Source organism: Falco punctatus (genome assembly GCF_963210335.1).
Source record: "Falco punctatus genome assembly, chromosome: 10".
In the NCBI taxonomy this organism is placed as follows: domain Eukaryota; kingdom Metazoa; phylum Chordata; class Aves; order Falconiformes; family Falconidae; genus Falco; species Falco punctatus.
The window spans coordinates 18613181-18639984 of NC_137590.1; the positions used below are offsets into that span (position 1 = coordinate 18613181).

General features: G+C 49.1%; 2 protein-coding genes and 1 long non-coding RNA gene across 5 annotated transcripts in view; 2 read left to right on the plus strand and 1 right to left on the minus strand.

The window, feature by feature from the left end:
- The first annotated feature begins 466 nt into the window (after positions 1 to 466).
- Positions 467 to 9323, plus strand: TMEM80 (transmembrane protein 80). Of its 2 annotated transcripts, XM_080404159.1 has the most exons (5): positions 467 to 580; positions 3630 to 3646; positions 5704 to 5797; positions 5906 to 5998; positions 7330 to 9323. In XM_080404159.1, exons 1-5 carry the CDS (start codon positions 559 to 561, stop codon positions 7533 to 7535), a joined length of 432 nt encoding a protein of 143 aa, XP_080260285.1. In that variant the 5' UTR covers positions 467 to 558; the 3' UTR covers positions 7536 to 9323. The 2 variants fall into 2 exon arrangements, with proteins under 2 accessions (XP_080260285.1, XP_080260286.1); XM_080404160.1 differs by lacking the exons at positions 3630 to 3646; positions 5704 to 5797 and having other exon boundaries at positions 492 to 580.
- Positions 7078 to 26804, minus strand: part of LOC308070372 — a 73574-nt gene continuing 53847 nt past the window's right edge. Inside the window, exons 2-3 of the long non-coding RNA XR_013930727.1 lie at positions 9332 to 9420; positions 7078 to 7222 (exon numbers count right to left, since the gene is read on the minus strand). This is a non-coding gene — a long non-coding RNA (uncharacterized lncRNA). The remainder of the gene's footprint in view (positions 7223 to 9331; positions 9421 to 26804) is intronic.
- EPS8L2 (EPS8 signaling adaptor L2) overlaps positions 11486 to 26804 on the plus strand; it is a 68820-nt gene continuing 53501 nt past the window's right edge. The window contains exons 1-2 of one of the 2 annotated variants that reach the window (XM_080404146.1): positions 11486 to 13761; positions 21911 to 22124. The gene's annotated coding sequence lies outside the window, so the exon portion shown is untranslated. The remainder of the gene's footprint in view (positions 13762 to 21910; positions 22125 to 26804) is intronic. The other variant, XM_080404144.1, reaches the window with a different exon arrangement.

The following is a 26804-nucleotide window of genomic DNA, read 5'->3' on the forward strand; positions in this document are numbered from 1 at the left end:
TTCCGATGGTGCCCGAAGTGTCCCGAGTCTTGCTACGCCTCGTCCGAAGGCGATCGATGGATCCCGACGAGCGGGGCCCGCGTTTCCTGCCGGCTGGCCAATCCCAAGGCAGGACGCAGCCGAGCCCGGCCGAGTCCGTAGAAGCGCGGCCCGAAGCGATACCTGACAGATCGGGTGGGGAAGCCGAGCCCGCCCGAACAGGGCCGAGTCCCCGAGCGGTCCGGCCCAGAGGGTCGAAGAATCCCGAGCTCGCTCGAGTCTTTTCCGATCCCGCCCGAAGGCGGGTGAGGCGGGCGCGAGGAGAGCCGAGCTGTGCCGAGTCCTCTCCGATCGCGCCCGAATTCCCCTTCGCCGGCCCGAACGGAGACGCCCGAACGGGCAGTGCCCGAATCCGCCCGAAAGCGACCGAACCGGGCCGAGCGCTCCGATCGCACCCGAAGGCAGGGGGGACGGGGGGAGGGCAGCGAGCTCCTCCCAGGCGCGCGCAGCCGAACGGTCGCGGCGCACAGGCTGCCGGGAAGCTGGAGGACTGGCAGGCGGCGGGGGCGGGGCGCTAAGATGGCCGTTGTTGTGAGGCGAGGTGAGCGGCGCGGCGACAGCGACAGCTCTTTCCCCACCGCGTCCTGGCGGGCCGGGGGTGGCTGTTTCCCACCGTGTTACCGGTTATATCTCGCCGCCCCAGGCGGGGGGACGCAGCGAAAGCGAGGCGGGGGCCGAGGTCGGGCTAGGCCTCGGTGACAAGCCCAGCCCGATAGCCATATCGCGACAGCCCCGACACGCTGAGGTAAATGCTGGCAGCTGCGGGCCCTCTGTCAGCGTGAGCAGGGGCTTGGCGCTTGTGCGGGCTGAGGAGCTCCTTTACCCACAGGCAAATCGCCTTCCTCAGGCTGAGTGATGGCCCTTGAAAATTAAAGTCTTTATTTCAAATTGAGAACTACAGGGATTCAGAGGGGGGAAGAAAAGTTCTTCAGTAGTGTGGTAAAAATGATGATTTTCCGCTTCGTTCAAAGAGGTCAAAGGTTTCCCCCAGAATGTAAATCTCAGACAGAGCTGGGCTTGAAAACTTCAGCCTGAACAATCGGCGTTTGTGAAAGTCCCAAAACCAAGTTGCTGCAATGCAGTGCACTGGGTAATGTTAACTACAGCTGCTGCATGCTTTTAATATAGTTTTGCCGTTAAAAAAATTAAACCAGTTTTTTAGAAAATAGGCCACGTTCTAGCTCAAGTAACTGCACACAGTGTCACTCAGTCATTTCCAAAATCAGTATCAGCTTGGATAAGTAGTCAAAGCTTTTGTTGTATTAAACACTGCACTGGAGTGTGGCATGTGGCTGTTCCCTACAAAGCCGCCCAGGAAAGTCAGCAGGATTTGGCTAAAGGGCTGCCTGAGAGCAGGACTGGGAGCAGAGGCATGCCTGCGTGCAGAGCCCGTGTGGTGGACAGCTCGGTCTGCGTACCCAAGCAGCTTGGAAAGACACAGTCCATGCTCATCCCCAGTGCAAACAGCTTATTGCCTGGGAGTTACCCTCCTACTTAAAGCATGTACACAACTGGAAACAAGGGGCATTACGCTTTGGGTTTTTACGGTCCGTACAAGCATTCAAATAGGCAGAAATCACGTGCCAGCCTGCACGCAGTGGGCAGTCACTACACCAGGTCTCACTAACGCAAATGTCCCCCCTAGCAGAAAGTTGTTCTTGCTGCTGCAACTTTGTGTGCTTCATCTAAATGCTTTCAAATTGTTAATGTGCTTTTTGTTTTTCCCTCCTGTGCCAGAATGCTCACTTTCAATTTAAAAATCCCCCAGCAGCAATCCAGACTTCATTAATCCTAGCAGTGAGACGATCTCAGGGTGTTGCTATTAGCAGCCTGCTGTAATACCTGAAATTATATATTCAGCTGGCATAATAATTACTACTTAACTGCAGTATCTCTTTCACGGGCGTGTTGTGGGGTTTAAATGTTTAACCTGTGTGAAATGTCCCGCATTGCTCTGGGGGAGGCAGCATGTTCTAAATAATAGTGGCTATCAAACTCCTCCTCTGAACAGATGCAGGAATGTAGTCAGTGCCCTCTTGTGGAAAATGATTTAAAAGAAAAAAAAAGTTTAAAGAGAAAGGTGGGGAACTGCCATTAGGGAGTTCACTAGGGATTACCTGTATGGTAAAACCGTAGTACTCTAATTATACGGCAGGCATCACGACAGTGTAGCTACCCAGCACGGATGAAGCTACACCAGTACAGCTTAGTGTTTGGTTATACAGAAAAAGTTCATATCCAGCCACTTCTTGCGGAATAATAACACGTCTACGCATGCAGTCATGGTATTTCAAATTAACATCTGGCTTCACAGTCTCAAACAACTTTAAAATGGAGACATCTCCTTATTGCTGTGCAAGACAGGAAGCATATCATCTTGATGTATGAGGGTTTATACCAGGGTATAAATACAACGCATCTTTTAACCATTAGTCGCTGCAGAACAAGGTGTGTAGTGAAACCTTTAACTCCCCTTCTGCAAAAAGAAATAAAGCATTCATCAAAATGCATTTTAGCTAAAAGAAGGGACGAGTCTGTTAGGAGCCTGTAGTCCCTTTTACAGAAAGTAGAGAGGAAATGAAGCACATCCAGGAGGCATTTCAGATCACAGACAGTATGAATCACTTTCTAAAATTGCTTGCCTATTTCCACTGTGTTCCCAAATTGGATACCTTAATTAGGTGCCTAAAGTTAGTGGGGACTAATTTGGGCCCAACTGCATAAAACTATTAGGTGATGAGGCCATTAACCTCAGGAAGCCCGGGGATGAAGATGGTGAGATGAATATGTCCCACTGATTTGATGATAATGAGATGTCTCTAAGACGATGGATGAAATGGTCTTTCACAGACAGTTTTGCTCTCTGTCAAACAGAGATCGTAACTTTTCAATTCCCCATGTGTCTGAAAGAAGTTGAGAATATTAATGGGTTACTGAAGAGGTACTTTAGCATGTTAGTGCCATCATGTTACAAGGGAATTTTATCTGTGTTTTTGCAGAAAAAAAGAAAAAGAAAATGCATTGTCTAGCTTATAGAAAATATTTGGTATGATTTCTGTGGGTGATCAGCACATATTAAGGTTTTACATAGAATGACTTCGCTTTTGAAGGGAACCGGTTTGGAAGGATGTGATTTAGAGGAAGCGGGGAGCCCTGTGTTCTACATGAATGCTTTCTCACAATTTAAAACCAAATGGAACATTCTGGTTACCTTGCATGTTTCCCTTGTTCCTGCATAGTTAGAGGGGATGAAGTGTCATCTGCTGTGAAAGGACAGGATAAACAAGTTCTAGGTAATGCCTGTGTACTTTATGCTTTCAAAGAGATGGGTTCCTCGGTGAAAGTTACTTTTCAGAACGGGGACTTCCCCCAAATTATTTTATAATTTCTGTATTTGAAGAAGTTATTTTTGGAACCTGAACTGCATGATATGAGAAAATAGTAAGTCTTCCAGTGAACTGAAAAAGAAAGACTGTTCTGCAAGCATGCTTGACCTCTCTAGTAACATCAGTTGTTTGAATGTTTCTGCAGCACTTTTGGTAAATATTTAGACTTGTTTTCTTTTTATTTTTTTCCTTCTTGACGGAAAGGAAGAACTTCATCAGTCGTATCCTTTTTGTACCTTTCATCTCTCACATGCGGGAATCCTGAGGAAGACTGGCTGAAATGCATTCGCATCTCCCTGCCTAATAAATCTGCACAATGCTATTTTTGTGTTATTCTTTGAGTTTTCCATCACTGTCCATATGAAGGAAAACTGGTAAAACATTTCTTCCAAGGAAAGATGTTTTTTGTAGCATTAGCTGGGATTTAGCTGAGAGTTTGCCCTGATCAGCTCCCACTCATGCAGAAAACCCTTTAACCCACCCTGCAGTCTTGACAGAGGGCTGGCAGCCGCATTTTATGGTCACGTAACTCTCATGTCCTTAGGAAGCAAGGCTAAAAATGGAATTTGTGGACTGAAGAACACAAACCCCATGCAGCACACCTCACAGACAGCTGACACAGCTGAAGAGGTAGTAAAAGCAGCTTTCAATAGTACTTCCTCTCCTCCCATGTTAATTCACCCTACCTTTACTCCTGCCAAGATCTAAGTAACTTCTGAGAGGAGACACCCTTGGCTGCAGAGATTTCCAGGCTTAGAACCTATCAAGTAATTTTTTGTTCCACCTTCCTGCAACTGGAAAAACAGAAACCCCTGGTTCTGTTTTAATAAAATATGCTTCTCTGGGAACTGGAACACATCCACCGCATGCGGGTGGGTGCACTGTTCAGAAACTGGATGGGCAGCTCCTGTAGAAGATGCCTGGGATGAAGTCCCTGCTTGGAGATATTCAGAGGATTTGAGAAGGGCTGGGGGAGAGAGAGGCATATAAAGAATGTTTTGAGTCTAGAGAGACAGATGTAGAATTAAAGCAGCACTGATGACTTCCTTATATAAATTACATTGTATTATTGAAGGCTAAGGCAGGCATTTGGTTATCAAAAATCTATGTGAATGGCCAAACTTTCTGGATTCTTGGAGCCACATTCCAACTTCCTCATGTGGTGGTGAGTGCCAGGACATCCTACACGTCTCCTATGTTGCATTAATAACATGCTGCAGTGCCTCGAGAGAAAATGATTCCTTCAGTACGTGTGTACCTGCTGTGAGGAATTGTGCCTATGCACAATGCCTATGGTGGGCTCTTGAAGACACCTGGCTGTGTGGTACATCCCATAAACCAGGCCTTTCAGCTCCTGTTGGTCAGAGAGGGAGCTGGCACAGTTTAATATCTGACAGTAGTTCATCCCGCCCTGTTTGGGACCTGCTTGGCTAGGAAGGTGCTCATCTCCACTGACTCCAGAGGGAGCCCCGGTGATGAGGTCAGGCTGGATGCCTGACTGTAGGGTGGCTGTCTTGGGGTGGCTACAGGTGAGAGGAATCTGCCCTGAGCCTCCAAGTAATTTCTCCCTATTCATACAACAGCGTGTGCCATACTCCCTGTCCTCCAGGGGCATTCTGAGGGTGTATTAAGGATTGTGGAGCTCTCGGTCGGATACCTTGGCAGTAGATCCACACAGACAAATAACTAAAGCGAAATATTATGTTGTACTATACAACTGTTAGTTTTGTGAGCAGTGAATTAAGGAAGTCTGTTTCTTATCAATTTGCACCTCAGAGTTGAGCTTGTGGCCTTTCTCAGACTTGTAACAAAGACAAAGCACAGCTTTCAGACTTTCCATCATGTGGGCAGTAACAGGGCCTGTCTGCTTCACAGAGCCACTTATTTTCAAAAACCTTCAGGAATGTGATGTATTGGAGTCTGCCAACCCTCTGTCAACTTGCTTAAGGCTGACTAAGAGGTATAGAAGTTGTCTGGGGAAATGTACACATGGACCCACCGCCCCCACATTTCCTTAGGCTAACGAATACCCTACTACATACCAAATACATTTTTTTTAAAAAGGAACTAAAGCCAAACCTGAAACAACTAGCTTTTATCCTAACTCCTGGTGTCTGCAATCTCAAGTTACTTTCTGAACCCTACCACTAAGCCAGTCATAGTTGAACCATAGTACAAAAAGGCACCACAGTGTATTTTGAGGTTACTGGGAAAGGGCAATTTTATGAAATGGACCCCACCTCATTGCTATGAGAAATCCTTAACAACAGTCTACCAGTTGTCATCTGTTCCTTTACAGCTTCTATTTTATGTAAATGGTATTTACTACATCTTTTACTTCTTGGCAACTCTTGCAATGATTGTTTATAAAAGTAAGTTGCACGTGTTCTAACACAGAAGTAGGCTGTGTGCTGATGACACGGCTGTGGTTTGTCTGTATGCCTATTCTATTTTCCTATTTACACTGTGTTATTCTACAGGTCAAGTTTTCAGTTATCCAGATGATTTTTTGGCTCCAGACCTTGCTTTGCTTCTCATTATGGCTATTCTTGAAGTGCTCCGATTATACTTCGGTATGTCGTGTTACCAGTGTGCCTTTTCAGTTGAATATCATCTTTAAACATTAATTATTCTGATATAGAGTGTTTGTCAAACAAAACATGCCAGTTTAGCAGACTAGCAGGTATTTAAGGGACTGTTCATTTATGTCATTAAACTTTATCTGACTGATCAACAGATTTGGTCAGAGGGTCAAACAGAATTTGCTCTCATATGAAATATAATCTATAATGCCATTAAAAAACAATAGCTGGGTTGTCAGAAAGCAATATAAATGGGACAGCTGAAATGCTGTTTACAAGTGAGCGTGACTTGTGAGTATGAACACGTTGAAAAAGAGATTTCCATTCACTGAGGCAACAGGGCTCCTTTCAACCGCTCCAGCAACAAACACAAGTAGTTAAAATGGCTGGAGCCTTGTGGAACAGGTAATGCTAAGGACGTCCCTGAGCAGGGTACACCTGCCACCACCACAACTATGCCTGTTCCTTTCACTCCTGAAGACACATGCCAGTTCCCACATCTTCATTTCACTAAGGGAGAACAGTGTAAAGGGCCTCCTAACCCCTTCATAAAATTTCATAAAGTCCTTTTTTTAAAAAAATGAAGTTACTGTTAAAATCTGTGCTCAATATTCCTAAGCTATTTATGCAAGGTGGGTCTCTGTTGAATTTAGCTGTAGGGGTGAATTCAGCCTGCTGCCTTAAAGCTCTCTGCATATGTTTGCTTGGAGCCTGGTGGATGAATAAAGAAGTGAGTTTCAAGTCTAATGTAGTTAGAAAGCAAAATCTAGTGAGCCTGGCTTGGAAATAAGAGGAAGAGGAAAATGCAAGGGAGAGATAAGCGCAGCTTCTCCACAATGATAGTAATTTGAAATACAAATAGGTTAGCAGGGAATATAGAAGATTCTATATTGCGTAAGATTTTAAAATCAGGATTGGATGCTTTTAGATGTGCATTGCAGTCACCAAGTTCTCATGCTAAGTGCGGAGCTGGGGGAGACTGAGGGGAAGTTTGATGGTTGACTAAAATGCTGAGTGATCAAAATGGTTGCAGCTTCAGAGCTGATTATCTGTGGTAAGAAAAGGTAGGTGTCGCGACTTTGAGTACCAACTGATTGCTCTTTATTTAGATTCACTTTGGTCAGCGAGAAACAGACTGTCCGTTGGTGTTTGGGTTTGTTCTTACATTTACTTGACACAGCCTTGATTCAGGCCGGTATTTCTATGTGCTCTGAGCTGTAAGAATTAGAGTGTTTTTTTGAGCAGGAATACTTCTGAACTTATGGCTTGTCATATTATCAGAAGAAATCAGAGACTTATAGCAGCTTTTTGTTTCCTTCCAGGTTCAAAGGGTAACCTGACAGAAGAAGAGGCTCCATTAGGGCTCAGTCTTGTGATCACTGTTGGAAGCGTGATTCTGTCTGTCTATTTCCTGGTGTGGCAAACTTACGTGCTGAAAGCAGACGTCATTATAAACGCTGTTCTTCTCTTTACATACGGGCTTGAGTCAGTACTAAAGGTCATAGCCATTGCTGCTTTTGTCAGCTAAACCCTAGCAGTTTCCAACATGTTTTCAACACTTTTCTTCTATAAAAGAGTGGGTTTATATTTCAAATATTTAATAATTTTGCATATAAAATTCCTGTAAAACTTTCCTCTGTTTAAAGCACAAAGTTTTGAGGGGCAGAGATCTCCCTGATGGGCAGGTAAAATATCCTGTCTAGCAGCTGTGTCATGCTATCTCATCGGATAGCTTACTTACGAGCAAAGGCAAGAGATGATTCAGCAAAAACACTTAATGCTCTGCTATTCATCAGGGATCAATACTAAATATTCATTCCCCACACAGAATAGTAGCCAGGGCATCATCTAGCTACGTGCTGTTGAGATACGAGTTTTCACGCCATAGCAGCCACGTACAACCAAAGTGACACAGAAATGAATCAGGCCAATATAGCATGAACTCATTTCTGCCTTACCGCGTACACCTTCATGTTTGAGGGCACAGTTTCTCTTCTGCTCTCATTTGTGTTCTCAGACCCCAGTGGTAATTTCCATGACTTTAGTAGGGCACTACCTGATTTATCCCAGTGGGAGAGAGCTGATTTAAGTTTTGTGCGTAGCCAGAGAGCCGAGCTATGGGGTTTAGGCAGCTGGTTCGTACTGATGCAGAGGCCAAAGGCAGTAGTGTGAGAGTATTTTTGTTTAAATAGAATGGTCTAAGATGGGCATAAACAGTCACCATTCACTCAGCCTTCTATTTAAAAGTCCAACAGAATGTTGTCAGGTGTACTTCTGTTTGGTGTTAAATGCGTTTGTTTCCATGATTCTGCAAACTTTACAACGTTCAAGCCTTGAACTGTGTGCAATTTCAGATTTTCACTGTATCAAAAATATGCATGTATTAATGTAACACTTGGGGAGTTTGCGGGGCTTTTGTACAAGCAGGTTTTATATTCAGAATTTCCTGTTTTTCTATTTATTTATTCAAATAAATAATGTTTTAGATCTAAGAAATGTTTGAAGTGCAGAGCATCTTGTTCAGCTCCTAGGCTACAGTTAAATTGCACAAAGGAAGACTTGGATGAGACTGGATCTGTGCAAGAGACTCTTCTGCTCCTGCTGCCACTGCATGTAGGTTGTTCTCCTGCACAGGGAAAGCTCTGCGCTAATTTGCACCAGCCAGGGGCTGAAAATAGAGTGGTGTGGGCCCTGTATCACCTCAGCCATGCTATTGGTTTCTTTCTGGTGGTGGTAGAAGGGAACAAACAATGCAGAAGTTCCTGCAGAAGGGCCCAGTTTCATCCCTCGGTCATACCCAGGGAAGCCACTGCCAAAGCCAGGTCACACCAACTCCTGTCCACATTACACCACCCAGCAGTCAAAATCAAAACAAAATCATACGCATTGGCACAAATCCCCTTGGGCCAGATCCTGTCACGTCAGTGGCACAACCAGCCTTTTGCTGATCAGCAGGGACAAGGCTGCACCCATGAAGGCAATGTAAAAGCAGCGGAACTGGGTGCTAAGGAACCAGGAAACTGAGTGGCCAAATGTTTCTGTGCTTAATCTGCACGAATCAAACCCCCACCCATTTGTCCTTCCAGATTTGCCTGGCATAATGGAATGTACTCATCACATCACAGAGTTGTTATGAGAAGTGACAAACGCACCAGGCTCTATCTATCCCGTTAACGACGAACGCATACTGAGCAAAACCCCTCTCTGTGTGAGTACAAATACAAGCACAAACTTTTTTCTGGTATTTACACCTGCCTTACACAAAGGTCTGGTAATAGAACATCTTACAGGCTTTCAAGACAACACAGCAGAGTAGTTTTTTACCTGAATGTAGGTGGTACAGCAGATGGGGTCACACATCTCAACTTCAAGTCGCAGCCTCTGTGCTTTACCTTCTTTCCTTCTCATGCTCACTACAAACAAAAGAAACACAAAATCTTAGCACAGCTGGAGGCAGCAGAGACCCCAGGTGTAGATTCAGGAGACACTAGTAAAGCTGGTAGAAAGTGTTCCTACCCAGAGATGTTTGACCCCACCACAGATCACCACCCCCTCAACTACAACCCTACAACCACTTGTGATGCTGCACCATAAAACTGGATCCCTGGCCTGATCTGTGCAGAAAATAGCCCTCAAAAATGGTTCTGATGAAGGTTTTAATTAGGTGACAGCTGCCATGTTTTTGCCTATCCCCACAGCACAGTACGAGTTTGGGAGGCAGAGTAAAGCAGCCTCCTCCTCAAGCTTTATAAAACAATGTGGTTTATACATATATTTTATATATATATATATATTATAAAATGTTGTGAACCCTTTGCTCCCTAACCATCACCTAGATGAAAATCAAGAATCAGCAGAGAGTGACAATGCTTGCTGATAGTCAGCAATGGGGTAAATATACACATACGATAATAAACATAAATGTTGGAGCTTGTTTCAGAGTACTGCCTCATGGCTTGCAGACGGTCACAGAGCCCTGTCAGTGCTTGCTCAGTGTCAGCTGGTACCAGCCTGGATTTGCACCCTCAAAAGGACAGGGCAGCTCTGTTTCCGTTTTCCAGTTTAAGATAAAATTATCCATGAACCTTCTTCTGATTAGATGAGCAGATACCAGGGTAGTTCTGCTGCTGACAGCCCTTCTCCACTCTGTGATGGATGTAGAAGGCTGAAGAAGCCTGTAAGCTTCAGGCAACTTCGTCTCAGGTATTTCCAGGCTTTGAACAGGAATTGTTATTTATGCTGGTGACCCCAATTTCATGACAGCTTCTCTCCATGCCAAACTGGTACAAAGACCTGAAGAGAATTGTGCCCTGGCCTCAGAGAGTTTCTCTAATCAGGAGCTCCTTTCCAAACTGTTCCCACTGTTCAGAGAAGCAGGGCACAGCGTAGTAAAGCTATTGATGACGTTTGCCAGACATAAGATTGCTGAAGCTTTTAATTATGAGGCCCAGCCCTTCTCAAACAGGACGAGCAAGTTGGATGAAAATGGCATTAAAAATTTAGAAGAACACATATTTTGAGGTGCTTGGTTTGGGTGTTGTTTACTCTGCAAGGAAGAATTCTTTGTTCTCAAGCCATCACAGGGGTGTCTGCCGCCAACCTGATTTAAAAGGCTGATCCTGAGAGACAAGTTAGCCTCCTGGGATTTCAAACTTGGAGGTGTTTTAAGAGACAGGGCTTTATTGGTCCACAGCTTTTTTTGTGTTCCTCAGCAGGTAGAAACAACATGCAGACCAAAGGCCTGCTGAAGTGGTACAGTCCTCCAGGAAAGGCGTAAGGTTTGGTTCCACAGCTGGGAGCCAAGGCAATGGAGTGGGACAATTCTCTTGCTGACTGCCCCTGGCTCACTTAGACCAGCATCAGCTGTTGCAGGGAAGATGTCATAGGCTCATTGTGGTTTTCTTCCCTGCCCAGAGGAAAAGTTGCCTCCTCTGCTCAGCAGTTACAGATTCCCTACGAGGCACAGCACTTCACAGTAGCCTCTGTGCCTACCTTCGTTGGGAACGTGCAGCTGAGGCTGCCAGACAGCGAGCAGTCAGCGCCTTAAACATTCAATGGCTTCTCCAACAGAATCCTGCCAACTCCTTGTTTGTGCCCCGGGAGCATCAGCCCAGCCCAGTGGTCCCACTGAAATGCCCCAGATGATGCATTTCAGGGTTTAGGGATCTCCTGCACAAAACCTTTCAGCCAGCAAGGCTCACCGGGCTCTGGCACAGCTGATGTTCCCACCGTGATTCCCTTCTGTTGAACTGATGCCCCTTCCCCTGCTGGGTGGTGTGGCTGGCATCCTCCAAGCGCTGCTTGTCCTAGGGCTGGCCATGTTCTCACAGCACATCCTGTACTGAGATCCCCCTGGGGTCTCACTGACACCACAGCGAGGAGGATGACAGGGCGCTGGGTGGGTTCGTCACACCGAGTATCGGTTCACATTCTCCCGCGGCAGAAGAGGTTGTTCTGTCAAAACCAAGCTGCCAAAATCGTAACTGTCACGCAGAGAACTTTCTCTCCCCCTGCCCATCCAGCTCACCCGGCCGCATTCCTCCTGCAGTAACTCATGCGGGGCGGTTCCCCCCGCACGGCTCTGGCCAGGGGCCAGGCAGCAAGCCGAGCGCTGGCCCCCATAGCATGGCAGGCACCGCAGAAAACCACAGCGGCAGGGAACTCGGCAAGCACCAGGTTAAGGAAGCTGGGCTTCCTCCAGACCTGTGTCCCGTGGTGGGGAAGCATCTTATTTCTTTCTCTAGTGTCAGAGTTGCAGCTATTTCTTCCCCAGGGCCCCAGTGACAAGGGGTCTCTCTGGCATGTACAGTCCATAGGTTCAATATATATCGTGGGGAGGCCTGCAATACACATGCACTTTAATAAAATGCTCTCAAAAGCCCCATTTTTTGGAGAGGACTGGCTAACCAGATGAGTCTGTAAAACCCATACATTCAGCTGATATTTTCCAGCTTAACGATCAGCTCATGAGCTGATCCCATTGTTTTCCAAAATGTTAAATTTTAAGACTAATGAAACTAGGTGTAATAAGCCTGCCCACACAACAGACTGTTTCCCAGAGCTCAGGGTCCCTCTTGGCCCCCAGTCACACCATCTGCAGGGCTGAGCTGGCAGCAGGACCGACCCTGAGCAGAACTTGACCAACCTCTCTACAGTCTCACAAAAGTGGCCTGGACATCTTTTAAAATTTCCCTCTGGCTTTTGAAGAGCAAGAGAGGAGTAACAAGAGATTATGTGACAAAACTGGAGCCTCTAAAGGTATCCTTCCCAGAGAGCACAGGAGCAACATTCACTACAAGTCAAGGGCTGAAGCTCAAGTCCGACCTCTGCTACCCCAGCAAGAAGTGGTTCTTGCTTTCTCTGAGCCCCACCTGAGGCCCTGGTAAAACGGGGACGGTGGTCCCACTCCTGACACCACTGATGACATCACACTCACTCAGACATCTGCAGGGGAGGGCTCACACAGCCCTGCCGTGGCACAGGAACGCTCCCTGCAATGGGCAAAAGGGTCATGTGCAGCTTCTCTCCAGCACATGGGCACACGTGTGAATAACAGGGTCCTGCGTATGGTGGTCACCCCAGCAGAGCCAACAAGGAGCATCTCCTGCTGAGGAGCAAGCCCCACTCAGGCTGCACTGTGCCGATGTCAAAGCCTTCGCCTGCCTTCTCACCCAAGGCCAGTGAGCCCCTCACCCACTCCTATGCCACTGCAACTGCTTCACCTTGGTTCCCCCAAAGGTGGGTTTAACAATTACTTCCCTCTCCCCACCGTAACCATGGCACAGCTCCACCAAAGCTACCTTACACCTTTGCCTATGCCAGGAGCTGAAGTGTGGGGCAAGACGAGGGGCTTTATGGCCGTGTGACACTAAGAAGCAAAGTTCCACGCTGTGGGGTACCCCAAAAGGGGTTCTGCTCCTCACCTCACTGCTTTGGGGACCTGGAGAGAGAGGACGTTTTGCCCTCTCCACCTCACACCACCTTTCCCCGCTGCAGACGTCAGGGCAGGGAAAGCAGGCGGAGGGAAGCTGAAGGAAAACAACCCGCAAGCTAGTGTGGAGCCACGGAGGAGAGCACCGGGCTGCACAAAAGGTGCCTTGTTCCCCCCATGAGGTGCTCAGGCAGCGAGTCCCCTCCCTCACTGGCAATGGAAAACCGAGCTCCAAGTGCTCCTTTGCCACCCCTCGCCGCCTTCAGCCTCCCCCTTGGGTACGAAATGTTCTCAGGCAAAAGAAAACTGAACTTTAACACGTCCCTCAGTCAGCACCTCGGCTCAGCTTTGGGTCCCCTTGCAGCAGGAGTGGGCGAGGGCCTCCAGGTGCCCCTGGCACCTTGGGGGGACGCAGCCAGCTCGCCAGGGCCACCGGCTCCTAGTTATACAGTAACCTGTTGCTCCGGGTCCCAGCTCCACCTCTCGCTGCCTCCACATCCCTCCCCTCCCCTCTCCTCTGCCAAGAAACCTCTGTCACCTGCTCTCAGACAAGCGGGGCGAGCGGCACCAGGACGAAAGGGCAGAGGAAAGCCAGCAGCAAGGGGACCCCCAGGCTGGTGCTTTGGGTGGGCTCTGCCTTGCTCTCGCTTCCACCGTTTGGGCTGGGGCACAGGCTCGCAGGCAAAGCGCCACGCAGCGAGGCAGAGGGAGCTTGGCTGCCGGGGAATGGCAGCAGGATTGAACTAGGAGGGCACGGCTAACTGGGAGAGGACGCACAGGAGACGAGGGAACTGCGGGAGACGAAAGCGGCTTCTCAGCATTGGTAAGTCCCTAAAACTTCACATCCCCCCCTCCCCCCGCCCCAGCACTTATCTACTTCAAAAGTCTGGTTGATTCAGGTGCGAAGGGAGCGTGACTGCAGAGGGGGGTGCGGCTGCGATAACTGTCAGTGCGTAGCTTTAGGTTGCTTTTCTGTTAAAAGGGTGAAAAAACATAATTTTTCCAGCATTACTTTTTCTGCATTTGTTTCCCATTCTTGCATATCCCCACCGGAGCAGACCCAGTAGGTGGCACTTTCTTGGCAGCAAAATATCTGTCTGGCACAGAGCGGGATTTGTTTTTTGGTGTTTTTTTGTTGTTGTTCCTAACGAAGTCTGAAGTCGGTAGTTTTGAGCAGCTGCTTGTTTGCAAACCTCGGGGTTTCCTCCTTTCAGGATGCAAGTGGAGAGAATTTTTGCAGTTCCTCACCGGGCACCTCAGTGAGCTGCTGCTCTTGGTGGGTGAGCTCTGTCTGCCTGTGACCTTGGCAAGATTCATCACCCTACTTCAGAATGGAGGGGAGACTCACTCGAAGCTGCCCCGCTCCCTTGGGTGACAGCTCTGGTCCCTGTGAGCTTTCGCCGGCATTAACGAACTGGAGCGCAGCTCTCCTGTCCCCTTTCACTTATTTGCAGGAAATGCCAGTGCAAACTCCGCCGAGGACAAGGCTCAGGGACAAATGATTTGACTGACATTATTTTTAAATGCTGGAAATAATTGTGAGACAGTAGTAAAATATGGTGATTGCCCTACTGTAATTAGGGCAACGGGGAGTAACACTTTCATCGCTGGGCTGCTCTGAAATGCTGCATGAAGCGAATGCCACAACAGGGATCAGATCCTTCAGTGGTTGCTCCTCTGGGAGCATCAGCACTGGGCTGCTTTGGTGGGATCTGCCCCTGTGAAGGACTTTTTCTGAGTTAAAAGACATGACAGCAACAGGCTCAGCCTGCAGCTGACACACAACAGCCCCGCTGGCTGAAGCAGAGACCTGAGTGGGGTTTCACCTGCAAATGCCGCATGTGGTAGCACATTCCTGGCTCTGGTCAGTTAAGCAATTGAGTTTTCAGTTTATCAGGAAGAAAAAATAGTTTTTCACCCACAGAAAGGGCAGGCAGCGGTATTGAATCAAGGTGTCCTTTAAAACAGGACTGTGAGAAGGACTTGGGATCCACTGTGGGAACGTGTCTGTAAGTGGCAAAGGTCATTGCTTCGCCCTGTTTAAAACCAAGGCTTTAATTGGTATTTGGGATAACGCTAACAGCTCAGTCCCTGATGCAGTTAGGCCTGGGTCATGCCTGCTGCTGGCTTCCACCACTGAAGTGTTAGGAAGCCAGGCTGGCCAGGGATCTGCTGCTCTTTCAGCTGGATCCCAGCCCTCCAGCACATGCAGGTGGTCCAGTGCAGGATTTGCTTTGCTGTACTCTGCAGGGCAGAGGGAGTCTGTTGTATATAGAGCTTAGAGGGACCGGGGGGCGTTTTGAGCACCTGAGAAAAATTTGAGTGCTGGCATCACTGAAGTGGATGTTGGTGAAGTCCCGGGAAGGAAACAGCTGTGAAAGATGGTGAAGCCCAGCTGCTGTGTGTGCACGCATGCACGACTGTTTGCTTGGTGTGATAGAGCAGTTTGCCAAGACAAGCTTCCAGTCCTTGGCTTTCTGCCCCTCTGCCAGTCAGCACCCAGTGTCAGAGTGGGCAAAGACACCCGGAGAGGTGAACAGCCCAGCCGCTGCACAGCACAAGGAGGAAATTTCTTCTGGGCCACAGGCTCTGTGTCACAGAGGCAGACAGGCTCTCTCCTTCAGTGCCCACCTTTGCTGATGGCAAACAGCTCCCCATCAGTCAGAGCAGCAAAGCCTGGTCCTGAGCCTGGTGAAACGGGTCCTACAGATTGTTGCTTCTGGGGCTTCGCCTGCCCAACTTTCATGGATGCAGGCACCTGGTCTGTACAGACCAGCTTGCCAACTTGGGTGGCAGCTCACTTGTGTGCGCGCAGGTGAATAGCGGAGAAGACGCTGTCTGCGGTAACGTTAACAGTGGCTACCCTTTTGTTGGGCTGTCCTGCTGTAGCTGCCTGCCCAGTGTCAGCCAAGGGCGTGAAGAGCCAGGCATGGGTTGCACAGAGGAACCCCGGCCTGCTAGCTCCGCTTTGGCTGTATGTCCAGAGCAGGAGACGCTGCTGGGAGATGGCCTTGGGGCCAAATCTGCCAGATGTTTGTTAGCATCTGACCCTTGACAAGGTGGCTTTGAATGTGCTGGAAAACAGAATGCTTTTCATAGGGTCACAGGATAATTCAGGCTAGAAGTGAAAGAGATTCAGAAGAGAACCTACTGTGCTAAAGGACTCGGGAGGTTTCAGTCCTTGTGGCAGACAAAGAAAGGAGTGAAACAGGGAGAACATACGCGTTGGCTTGCATGGGCTTGAGAAACATCCATATAAAATAGCCTTTGCACCCGGAGTTGAGTGCGTTGGGGAGCCTCAGAGTATTATTCCCAGAGGGCTGGATCCTGGGGTGCTATTTTGTCTCCGTCACACACTCTGCTTGCATCCTGTCTTCTGTGCCATGGTCTCCCTGGAAGTGCTAGGTCAGAGCAGGCCTGTGGTTTTGATGAAGACTCAGCAGTCTTCTCCTTGTGTGGGGCTGAAGTCTGGCCTCACATCCACTTTACCTAACAGTGGTCAGCAGCACTGCCTTTAACTCCAGGGCAGATGTTAGTGCACAGCCTTTAGCCTATGAGTTTGATGTGACTGGCAATGAAATAAGCACCCTCTAAAAATCCTCAGGCCTTACAAGCCACCCAAGCAGAAATGCCATGGAAGGTCCACAGACTTCCATGGTGACAGATGGTTTCCCACACTGTGGTAAGGTTTTATCAGCAGCAGGGTGACCGCCTGGATCAGCAGCAGCCATGCAGCACCAGGCAGATCTAGCAACACTTAACTGTGCCAGCACGGCCTCCTGAACCACCTTGCTTTGGCCAAGGTTCAGCAGGTGCCCAGGGAAATACCCACCTGCCTGCCCAAGAGGTATTCAAGCCTCCCACTCGAAGGGAGGGGAAGGATGGTACCTTCAAAAACCCTCCCCGCTCACCCAGCCATGTTATAGATGAGTCCTTGCACCATCAGAAATGGTGCCAGGCACTGCACAATGCCTGAGTGACGCAGGAGACGAGATCCAAGGGGGCCCAAGAGGCCCCAGATCACAACAGGACTCCCAGATCTCCACCTGCCCACAAGACCACACAGCTTTTCATCTGTCAGCATTACAGCGGAGAGGAGCGTTCAGGATTTTCATGTAGTGGAGAGGCTGTGAACAGCAACTCCATTTGCAGAGGTTTTGAAATGGCAAGCTCAGGGAATAAGCATGCTGTCACCCATCCCTAAAATATTTAGTTCCCCTGCATCAGATCCTTGCCAAGAGGAGTCCAAGGGCTTCCTGGAGAGAGCTGATCCCACACATTGATGCTGCCCCCCCCACACTAGTGATGTTGCGCTGCTCCCACATGAACAAAGCCAACTCTGTGCACAAGGCGAGAGTTCATCCTTTCCCAAGGGAGCAAGAGGCTTCCCTTCTCCTGGGCTGGGGATGGTGCCGCCAGCAAACTTGAAATGCATGATGCCGGGGGGGGCAGGTTAATCAAAAAAGCCCTGGTATTTTTATTTCCTGGTGATCCAGCTATATCAGGAGGAATTGCAATTAAGAAGGGAGGGAAGGGTGTGTAGCTGAGCGCTGGACCGGTTTGGAGATCTTCCCCATTCACCTGCACTGCAATTGCCCAGGAGAGCCCAGCCCTTGTTCCCATTCCCCAAATGCTCCCAAGGGCATGACTGCAACGTGCTCACTGCCACTAAAGTTCTGCTGAGGGAGAAGACCAAAAGCTTCCCAACCCATGGGAAAAGGAAGCCAGAGGTGGGGAGTCACAGGCTCTGCCTGTTCAGCTGCCCTGGAACTGCAACTGAAGTAGCCAGACAAGCTGCTTTGGCTCCAGTTTGTTTTGAAGCACCAAGTGCATCCCAGAGGTGGCTGTCCCTGCAGGCATGGTTGGATCAGGGGGACCCTCGCATCTGCACAAGGCAAGAGGCCAAGGCTGGGCTGCTCTGTGTCAGAGCAGGCGGCAAGGTGCAGCCCCAGCTGACACAGCAGCAAGGGCCTGCTCAGGATGCTCCGTGCCTTTTCATCCATCGCTGCCTACAGAGAAGGGTCACAAATCATCCTCGCTCACAAGCATCTCCCACCAGGATTCTCCTTACCCTGTTGAGATGGGCCAACACATCTCACGTACCAGAAACCCTCATCTCAGGTGCCAGGGGCACATTCCCACATCCAGACCGCAGCTGGGTCTTCACACCCTGAGGCATTAGCCCACCTATTCATCTCTCCTCTCCCACACCCCAAGATGCTGCCCTGGCTTCTCTTAGGCTGGGATGGAGGAGCTGAGCACCTCCAGGGCAATAGGCATCAAGACCCAGGTCAGAAAGGGGCAGCAGATAACGTTTTGCAACAGCCCTGGCTGTCATGATCGGCAGCTGTGGCACAAACGAGCCCTCATGGCTCACAGGCCTCCAGCCCAGGCTTGCCCTAGTTGATGGCAGCTCTTCCAATGGCCAATAGAGCAGTAACTCTCCACATTTGGTGGGCTGTGGACCTCAAACACCACCTTGGAAAGGGCCAGCTTTCCCTTTTTTGGTTTCCCGTTGGGGTACTGGCCCCAAAAAGCTTTTCATAATTTGAACTTGTTCAAATTTTGTTCTTCATGCTTCCTTCTTCTTTTTCCCCTTCTGCCTTATCAGTCTCAATCTGTCCAGATTTACATCCTACAAAGGTAAAGTGCAGACCATCTGAACGGCAATAAATCAAAGTTCAGCCACCCAGCTGTAATGCTCACCACTGCTGAGTAATTCAAAAAGTGAAATAACTGCTGCTGGTGGGATGGCAATTAAGATCAAGCACACAGGCACAGTCCGAGTCAAAATCACCCTCTCCCGGACTGTTTACATGTAACTTTCCCCTTTCTGAAGATGACCAGAAGCAGGAACTATCTGGGAGCTGAGACAGTCCGAACCTCTTCATGCGTTAGAGATATTGGCTGCCAGGAGAACGAGCTGCCACCCAAAACCAGGGGCTCCTCCAGATCGCAGCACCAGCAAACACAAAGCAAAACCCAAACCCTGACCCATCTCACTGCTGTGGACTATGCAAAGTGGCTTGTCCTGGTCTGCCGCTCACTCCTCATTACCGCCAACAGGACTCCTTGGGGGTCCCCCCTCACCCTACCACTGCCAGCAGGAGAAGGTTGGCAATAAGGAGGGTGCGGGTAGGTGCTGCCCTTGGTCAAGGCGTTGCTCACAGGGGGTTGGGGCTTAGGCCAGAACTGAACCTTGTGGACACTAAATCCTCCAAGTCAGGTTTGAGGCTTTCACTGGTCACTTTATGGAGAAAGAAGCAGTGACTCTGCCTTTGCTCTGTCTGTGCTGTGGATAAACACAGAGGTGTCCATTTGCCTGAGCCTGAGACACTGCTTTCATCACTAAAGCCACTTTACAAAAACACTGGAGAGAGGAGAAGCGAGAAAGGTAATTGCACCCATGACATCCCGTAATAAATCACAGGCTGGAGCCTGCTCTTATTCCTGACACTGTTGCCTCTTAATTATAGCTGTGTTCATCTGAGGAGACAGAGTAGGAGAGCCAGGCTTTATGCAGAAGGGAGCACTAATTAAAACCTCTCTGTTCACTAGAAAGATATTAATGCTTTCCTCTGGGGAAGAAGTGAATGGACTCGTCCCTGGCCATTCCCGCAGGTTAATCTGTAGCACTGACTTCCACACAGCAAGGCAGTTAGTCTTGTTTTCAGTATGGGATGCTCCTGGCATTGCTTCTAGGATGAGATATGGAACTTCCAAAATTCTCTGAAGAAGGAAGAGGAATAACATGTACTCAGGTAGCCTGCAGGTGTGAGTGTTGCTTGCCTGGTGTAAGGTTAGGTGGTAGGGGATGGATCTTCAGTCAATGTATGCTGACCACAGTAGAGTTTGGCAAATTGTCCCTTGCTGAGACTCCAGCCTTTAATATCTGACCCAGGCAGGACTTCTGTGATGGACAGTGCATCCCAGGCTGCACCCAAGTAAATCCTCTGACTGGAATTAGATAGACTTCAACAGGCTTGAGCCATGCTCCGCTCCACGTGGGAAGACAGTCAGGTCCCTTGGGCTGGCAGGGGAAGGAGTCTGGTACCACCAGGCACATGCGCCAGCATCTCTAGATGATCTCCAGATGGGCTTGGTACCTGACCATGCAGGCAGGTGCACTGCTGATTCACCTCTATGTTTCCAACATCTGCGAACACAAACCCTTCTAAATTGCAGGAGGACAGTAGTACACCCAAGAGATGGAAACAGCAGTTTGCCCCACTTGAAGTCAAAAGGTGTAAGTCAGCATTCTCCAGCTGGCCCTGGGGAGTTTTGATAGCAGAGCCCAAGCTGGTGAAGGGAGGGTCCAGCCCAGCACCCAGGCACATGCTCACTCCAACCAGGCACTCAAAGCCAGAGCAGGTTGGATGTGAATAACATAGGGAAAACGTTGGGTTGGATTTTCCCCTTGATTTTTGCAACAGAAGAGTCACGGCAGGAGAGTAAATGTGATATGAAAGGCTCTCAGGGTTAACTGTAGATCCATAGGACTTTCAGGTTCATTGCTGTGAGTTGCTACTCCTTGGAGAAAAAAAAAAAATTGACAAAATTTCACCAGCTGAAAAAAAAAAAAATTGCCAGAAAAGCTGCAGCTCAGTCAGAGCAGCCGCTGCACTAAACTAGACAGGAGCAGGTTCAACAGGATAAATTGAGAGTAAACGTATGAGAGCTGCTCATTGCTGGCCTTTGCCAGTATGAGCAGGTAACACCCTAGGTGTGGTCGGGCCATCAGCAGTCTGAGCAATCCTCCTGACATGGAAGCGCCCTTTACGCACTGCTCCTCTGCACTGCTGCGTCTGCTCCGAGCTTAAAAATAAAGAAGGAAGGGCTCCACGGATATGTGACTTGTTACGAAACTTCCAATACTCTTCAACTTGGAAGAGAGACAGCTGAGGTGCTGTTTGCCTCGACACCTGCAACACTGCCCGTGGCATGGAGACACAGAATAAGGGAACAGTTGTTTACTGATAACAGGGCTAGGGGGCATCCCATGAAACTGGCAGCTGGCAAGTGTGGCACAAACAAAAGGAGACAGCTGAGCACACCATGCAGAGCCAAGCTGCGGAGCATCTTGCCACAGGCCATTCAGGATGTCAAAAGTTTATGCAGATTGGCCAAAAGCAGTTGGACAAATTCAGGGATGAAAAAGGGTACCGAGAGTTCTTAAATCCCACTGCTGGAGGCTGGGAAACTTTGCAGAGAGGCTCCCTGTGTACCTGTCCTGTTCTTGTCCTCTCCTCTGGGCATCCACATGTGCTACAGCTGTGCACGCATTCCCAGCCTGCCACCCAAGCAGGAACTGAGCACGGGTGATGGGAGAGGTGATGGATCGCCCCGTGTCCAGGCAGCTGTCTAGCTCCTCTGAGCCAAAAGGGAGGCTGGAAGGGAGGAGAGAAGCTCCAGCCCCAGCGACTGCTCAATTGTAGGAAATGTCGTGCGAGTTTAATCACAGCCTCGGAAGTGAGGACCGAGGGTGGCTGAAAGAAACAAGCTGAGTGGTCAAAGCCCGCCTGCTGTAGTCACATGGCAAACTAGACCAGACAGGTCCCCAGAACATCTGCTCCACAGCTGGCACAAGCCCCGAGACACTCCTGCTTTCTGGTCCCTGCCTGCCAAGACCTTACAAGCAAATGGTCAAAGGTTAGAAGGCTCTAAAGCAGTGGAGAAGGCTGTGGGAGAGTGCTGGGCTGTCACCACCCTCGGCAGTCCCTGGTATTTTCCCTAGAGCACAGTGTGTGACGCTGGTTCCAACATGATTGGTCCTTGCCAAGACAAGTGCATGTGGCTGCCAAGATGCTGCTTGCAGGGGCCGTGCTCCGCTCCAGTGCCGCGTGGGTGCCTGGCACACAGGTCCTCTTGTCTCAGAATCCTGTCCCCCAACAACTCAAGCTAAAGGAGGACTTGAAAAGCTCATGACACCCAGCTCAGCAGTAGGCCCACACTAATCTCTTGCTGATATTCAGTCCCACAGGGAAGGACTGAGGAGAACCAGGAACAGCACCTTGTTCCAGCCCAAGTGAGCACCACCAGCCAAGATGCACCATGGCTGCACAGGCTGGAAGAGCATCTCCATGAAAGGTTGGCAATAGCCTCTTGTAGACTGCTGTGGGCAGGAGGGCTGTGACCCACCACAGCCAGGCCATGAAGAGAAATCAATGGAAGGGCTAAAAATGACAAGTACGTATATTTGTCTACAGTTGAAGAAGAACTGCACAGGGGGGCTGGCTAACAGGGCTGCACCTCTGCTGTCAGGAAAGCTGATATTTGCTGACACAAAGGATAAATTACTTTGGTTTCTCTGTTCAGCCAGAGGCTTCCTTGTTCCTCTCAAAGCCATGTGTATTCCTGTGCTCCAGGGCCACCTGCCCCTTCCTTCAAAATGTCCTTCCCAGAATACCCCAGGTTCTACAATGTGTGTGTTTAGGCAAAACCCTGCTTCTGCAAACCTTTCCTTGCTCCAGAGGTGACCCATAAACCTGTAGCTCATGTAAGGATCAAGGTACCCTAAAGACCGCTCAGCACAGTGAGGAGAGCTACACAGGTTGTGGTAAACACCACCCCTGCTGCCTCCTTTGGCTTCAGGAGAATCCACGTGGCCTGTGTTGGCATAACTGCATGCCGCTCTCCAATAGCCCCAACCCTTGCAAACACAGCTTGTCCACCTGGCATAAAAGGGCTTTCTTCTCCTTCCTCCTCTCCTTTTTGAAGATCACAGGGTGTTTCAGGCCAGAAGGGACCTCAGAAGCTCTCTCATCCAACCCAAAGCATGGTCAGCTCTGAAATCAGTACAGGTTACACAGGGTTTTACTCAGCCTGTTCTTGAAAAATCTCTAAGAAGGGAGACGGCACAACTTCTCTGGGCAACCTGCTCCATAGGGCTGATGTTCCCACAGCAGAAAACATCACCTCCATGTCTGTGCACAGCTTTAGTTTTTGGGACTGGAAATCCCTGGGGCATGCAGAAGCAACTAGTGAAACCTTTCCTCAAGACATTGCAGGAAACTCCTCTCTCCCCTTCCCAGCCTTGCAATCACTCCTGGTTTCTCCCAGCCCAGCCCTCACAGGCTCTCATCCCAGGCCTCTGCTGCAGGAACCAATTATGCTTTTTCCTCCTTGCCCTTGCAGGAGATTAATTTTTTTGTGGCAAGATTGTTAAAACATTTCTGCACTGTTAGATTAGAAACTGCCATTTAAATTCTTTTGATAAAGCCAGCCTCACACATCCTTCTATTCTAAATGAAACAAAGGGAACTTTTTGTTTGTTTGTTTGTTTTTGGAATGCTCTCTCACGGGACCATTCTGGTTACTGTGTAACTGGCTGCTCATGCTGCAAAAAAACCCTCCTGCCAGCCTCATCCACAGAGCTTAGTAGCTTTACTGAAAGCCCAAACATGGGAAATCAACCCAGGTGAGAGATAATGACCCTGTAAAAGCCCAGGGTTCACCTGCAGGCATGCAGGGGTTCCCAGCTGCTTGCACCCCCATGGTGCTCCTTCATGTGCCGGCACAAGGGCTTGTAGGGCTGGGCTGCAGGTCAGATTCTGGAGCTGATCAGGCTGGAAAATAAACCAGCGAGTTAAAAAAAATGCACACGTGGAGGGAGTGAGGTTCAAGCCCCATTGGTTCCTGCTCTGGGTTGGAGTGCTCTGGCATGCAGTTGCTGAGGATGATCAATGAGGTGGTGGCCAGGGACAGTGGGAGGGTGGGAAGTGCTGAAGCTGCTCCTGGAACCAAGACTGTAATTCATCACGGTATGGTGCAAGTTGCTAAGGCAGAGTCAGGACCATTTGCTCATCTTTAGCCCCAGGTTTGGGAGTAAAAATCAAGCGGGAGTTTAAAAGCAGGATCTAGCAGAGTAACACTGCTGTATCTAATGGTGTGCCCAAGGGTTAATACAAGGAACACAAGCAGATTTGCTGGTGGAAGGCTCCAAACACTACAGCTCAGTCAAGACCCACACACACGACAGAGAGATGAGTTGCTTAAAAAGAGGTTAGAGCGAGCAGGCAATGAGGGAGCCCAGTTGGATCAGCTGCACTTGTGTCCATCCCCCGCGGGAATGCCAGGCACCTACTGCAGCTCTTCCCCTGGCAGACAGTCTGTGGCTCTTTCCAGCTCCTGCACTGCACCTCTCCGCCAGCCGTGGTAGCTCCTCCCCTTGTAGTCATTCATGTGTTCCTCTTTGCAAGGTGGTAAATTTTTCTAGTGCCCTTTCCTTGATGGGAGCAGAGCCCTGCAGAGTCTAAAAGACACACTGAAGGAGATGCAGGAGACATCTGTCAGACCGGTGAGCTGGAATGTCACCTCTGAGGTGCAGTTTGTATCCTAAGAAAAGAGCAGGGCTCCTGCATAGGGTTTTTGGGAATAACACCTGGTTCTTTTCTCCGTTTTCTGTGACTGTGCATCTTGTCTTCTGAATCCAGTACCAAAGCAGGGCTATCCTCAGTTGGGCATGAACGTTTGGTTAATTGTTTTGCAACAGTACATGTTTTGCATCAGCAATGAACATTATGGTTCCTATGGGGACTCTGTGGGAACCCAAAAACCTCAGCATTTTGCAGGTAAAACAAATAAATCACTGACAGCAGAAGCACATTTTGATGAACTCGCATTTCTGCCTTTCAGAGATGACTGGAAACTGATAAATCACAATTTTCCATATAGAATCTACCATGACATATATATGAAAATACCAACAACAGAAAGGAAAAAAAAAAAAAAAAAGCTAGATTAGACTGCTACTAAAAACTGCCCAAGTGCTGCCACATGGCCATTTTTTCCTTATTCCCACTCTCAGCAGCACAGCCCGCTCCCCTGCACCAGGTGGTTGATGAATCCTTGTTGATGCCAGCTGCTAGCACCCTGAGACAGGAGCTCAGTGATATACCAGCAGCGAGCTGCAGTCTGCCAGCTTGGGCATTTATTTCTGTTACATGGGCTGGGCCCTGTTCTGGCTGCCTGTGCTCCTGCTGCGGATGCCAGCATGTGAGCCGGCATCTCAGGGCAACCCAGGATGGGAGGATTGAGGGAACCAGCAGCAGCCCCTGAACAAGACCCCGCTCACCCTCTGTGCTCGCAGCATTTGGGAGATGTGTCTGTTGCCTGCATCAAAGGAAAGATAACAGGTCAGAGCCCCAGGTGTGTTCCAAGGGGCTGAATACACCTCCCATCCCCTGCCACACCAAAACCTGATCCGAACCCTGCCACGTCTCTGAAAGCCCAGTTGCCACCAGGTCACTGAGCTGGTGAAACTGAGGTCTGCTTGTTCTCCTGCAGTGACACTCAGAGCCGAGCTCCCACGTGCCAAGTTTTAGCTCAAATGAATTGTTAGCAAGTAGCCAAAAATACACAGACAGGATATGAGTAGGAAGCACAAAATGGGGTGGGAAGAGATGGCAACGAACATTGTCGTAATTAGCCTAAGAAAGCTGGAAAAGCCTTAAACATCAAATGTGATTTTCAAGAGATGAATCTCCTCCCTCAAATCTTCTGCCCCACGCTCCCAGCAAAAACCCCAGGGTGAATTTTACAGCAGGAAATGAAAATTATTGATGCATTAGCTTCCCTAAGCCCCAGCTGCTGTAGGCGGACATTTAGGAGTAGGAAGCAGAGTGAATATACTCTGTATTGCTATATATACATATGCCTAATACACTCTCCATATGCCTGTACTCACTGGTATAGACAGAAGGGGATAGGCTGCAGCCATCTCCCTTTCTTTGGGGAAAGATAGGATGGTGTGACCTTCCTGCGCAGGGAAATAAGTATTTCTTGGTTCAGGATTTACCATTCATGTTCTACATCTTGCTGCAACCCCAGAGACTTCAAGGTGACCATGCTGGAGACAAACTGAAGCTAAACATGGCCCCCAAAGTGGCTCTCAGCCTAATAACAAGCTTTTCTCCAATGGAGAAAAAGCTCTTGGCACACTGACCATCAGGCGACATGCCTGAATTTCTGCCAGGCAAGTGAATCAGCGTTTCAGGGAGTGACCAAAAATGCCCTTCCTTTAGGAGGAGGTGGTGGAAATGTCCCGCTGATATCAACACCCCTGTCTTGCTCATGAACCAGTCGGCATGGAGGAGTTCATTTACAAACCAAAGTCCTTCCACCCTTCCTGAGGGTCGGTGAAGGGAGCAGCCACACCACCCTGTCACCTTTTCTTGAAGCATTTCAGCCCTGTTTGGGCTGGCACTAGCCAGGCAAGTGATGTCCAGGTTTAAGTAACACAGGGCCTCCTGGGGCTAAAGGCTTTTTCTGGGAAGTAATGTGGAAAACGAATTGGCTTCCCAAAATTATCTGTTAGGCTTTACAGGTCTCCTGTAAAAGCAGTAACAAACCAGGACTGCTAAGGCTAGCTTGTAAGCATTGCACAGTATTAATACAAGGTGGGGTCACAGCGCTTACACATTAAAGCAATCATTTAATGAACAATTAAGGCACTTGAGTGATTAGCTCACAACAGTTGTGACAGCAAAGTCCAATCTCTCACCTACCTATACATCCACAGCTGGCAATAAATGACTGACACCCACCGGGAGCTAGCAAGGAGCACCCCGGTATTATCAGCATGTTGTCAGTGTGGACGTGGCAGCTGACACTGGACCAGATAGTTTTAAAGCTTCTGGAAGAAGCAGTTTTGCTGCAGGTGCTTTGCATAAACACACCACCACCTTTCAAGTATGGATGTGACAGCCCTGAGCAAATCTGCTTTTTTCCCTTGAAGTCCCACCATGAAGAATACCACTTTGCTGTGTCCTCAGCCTTAACATCACTGTGTGAAGCAGCAGGGACACAGCAGGAACCCTCACACCTTCTCCACCCCTGGCCACCAGCCCACGCTGCCCCTCTGGTGCC

Excerpts from the sequence above, each read along its gene's own strand:
- TMEM80 (XM_080404159.1), top strand. The coding sequence starts at position 559 with ATGGCCGTTGTTGTGAGGCGAG. Across the intron at positions 5,798-5,905 it reads TGCAATGATTGTTTATAAAA|GTCAAGTTTTCAGTTATCCA; the intron begins GTAAGTTGCACG and ends GTTATTCTACAG. Across the intron at positions 5,999-7,329 it reads AGTGCTCCGATTATACTTCG|GTTCAAAGGGTAACCTGACA; the intron begins GTATGTCGTGTT and ends GTTTCCTTCCAG.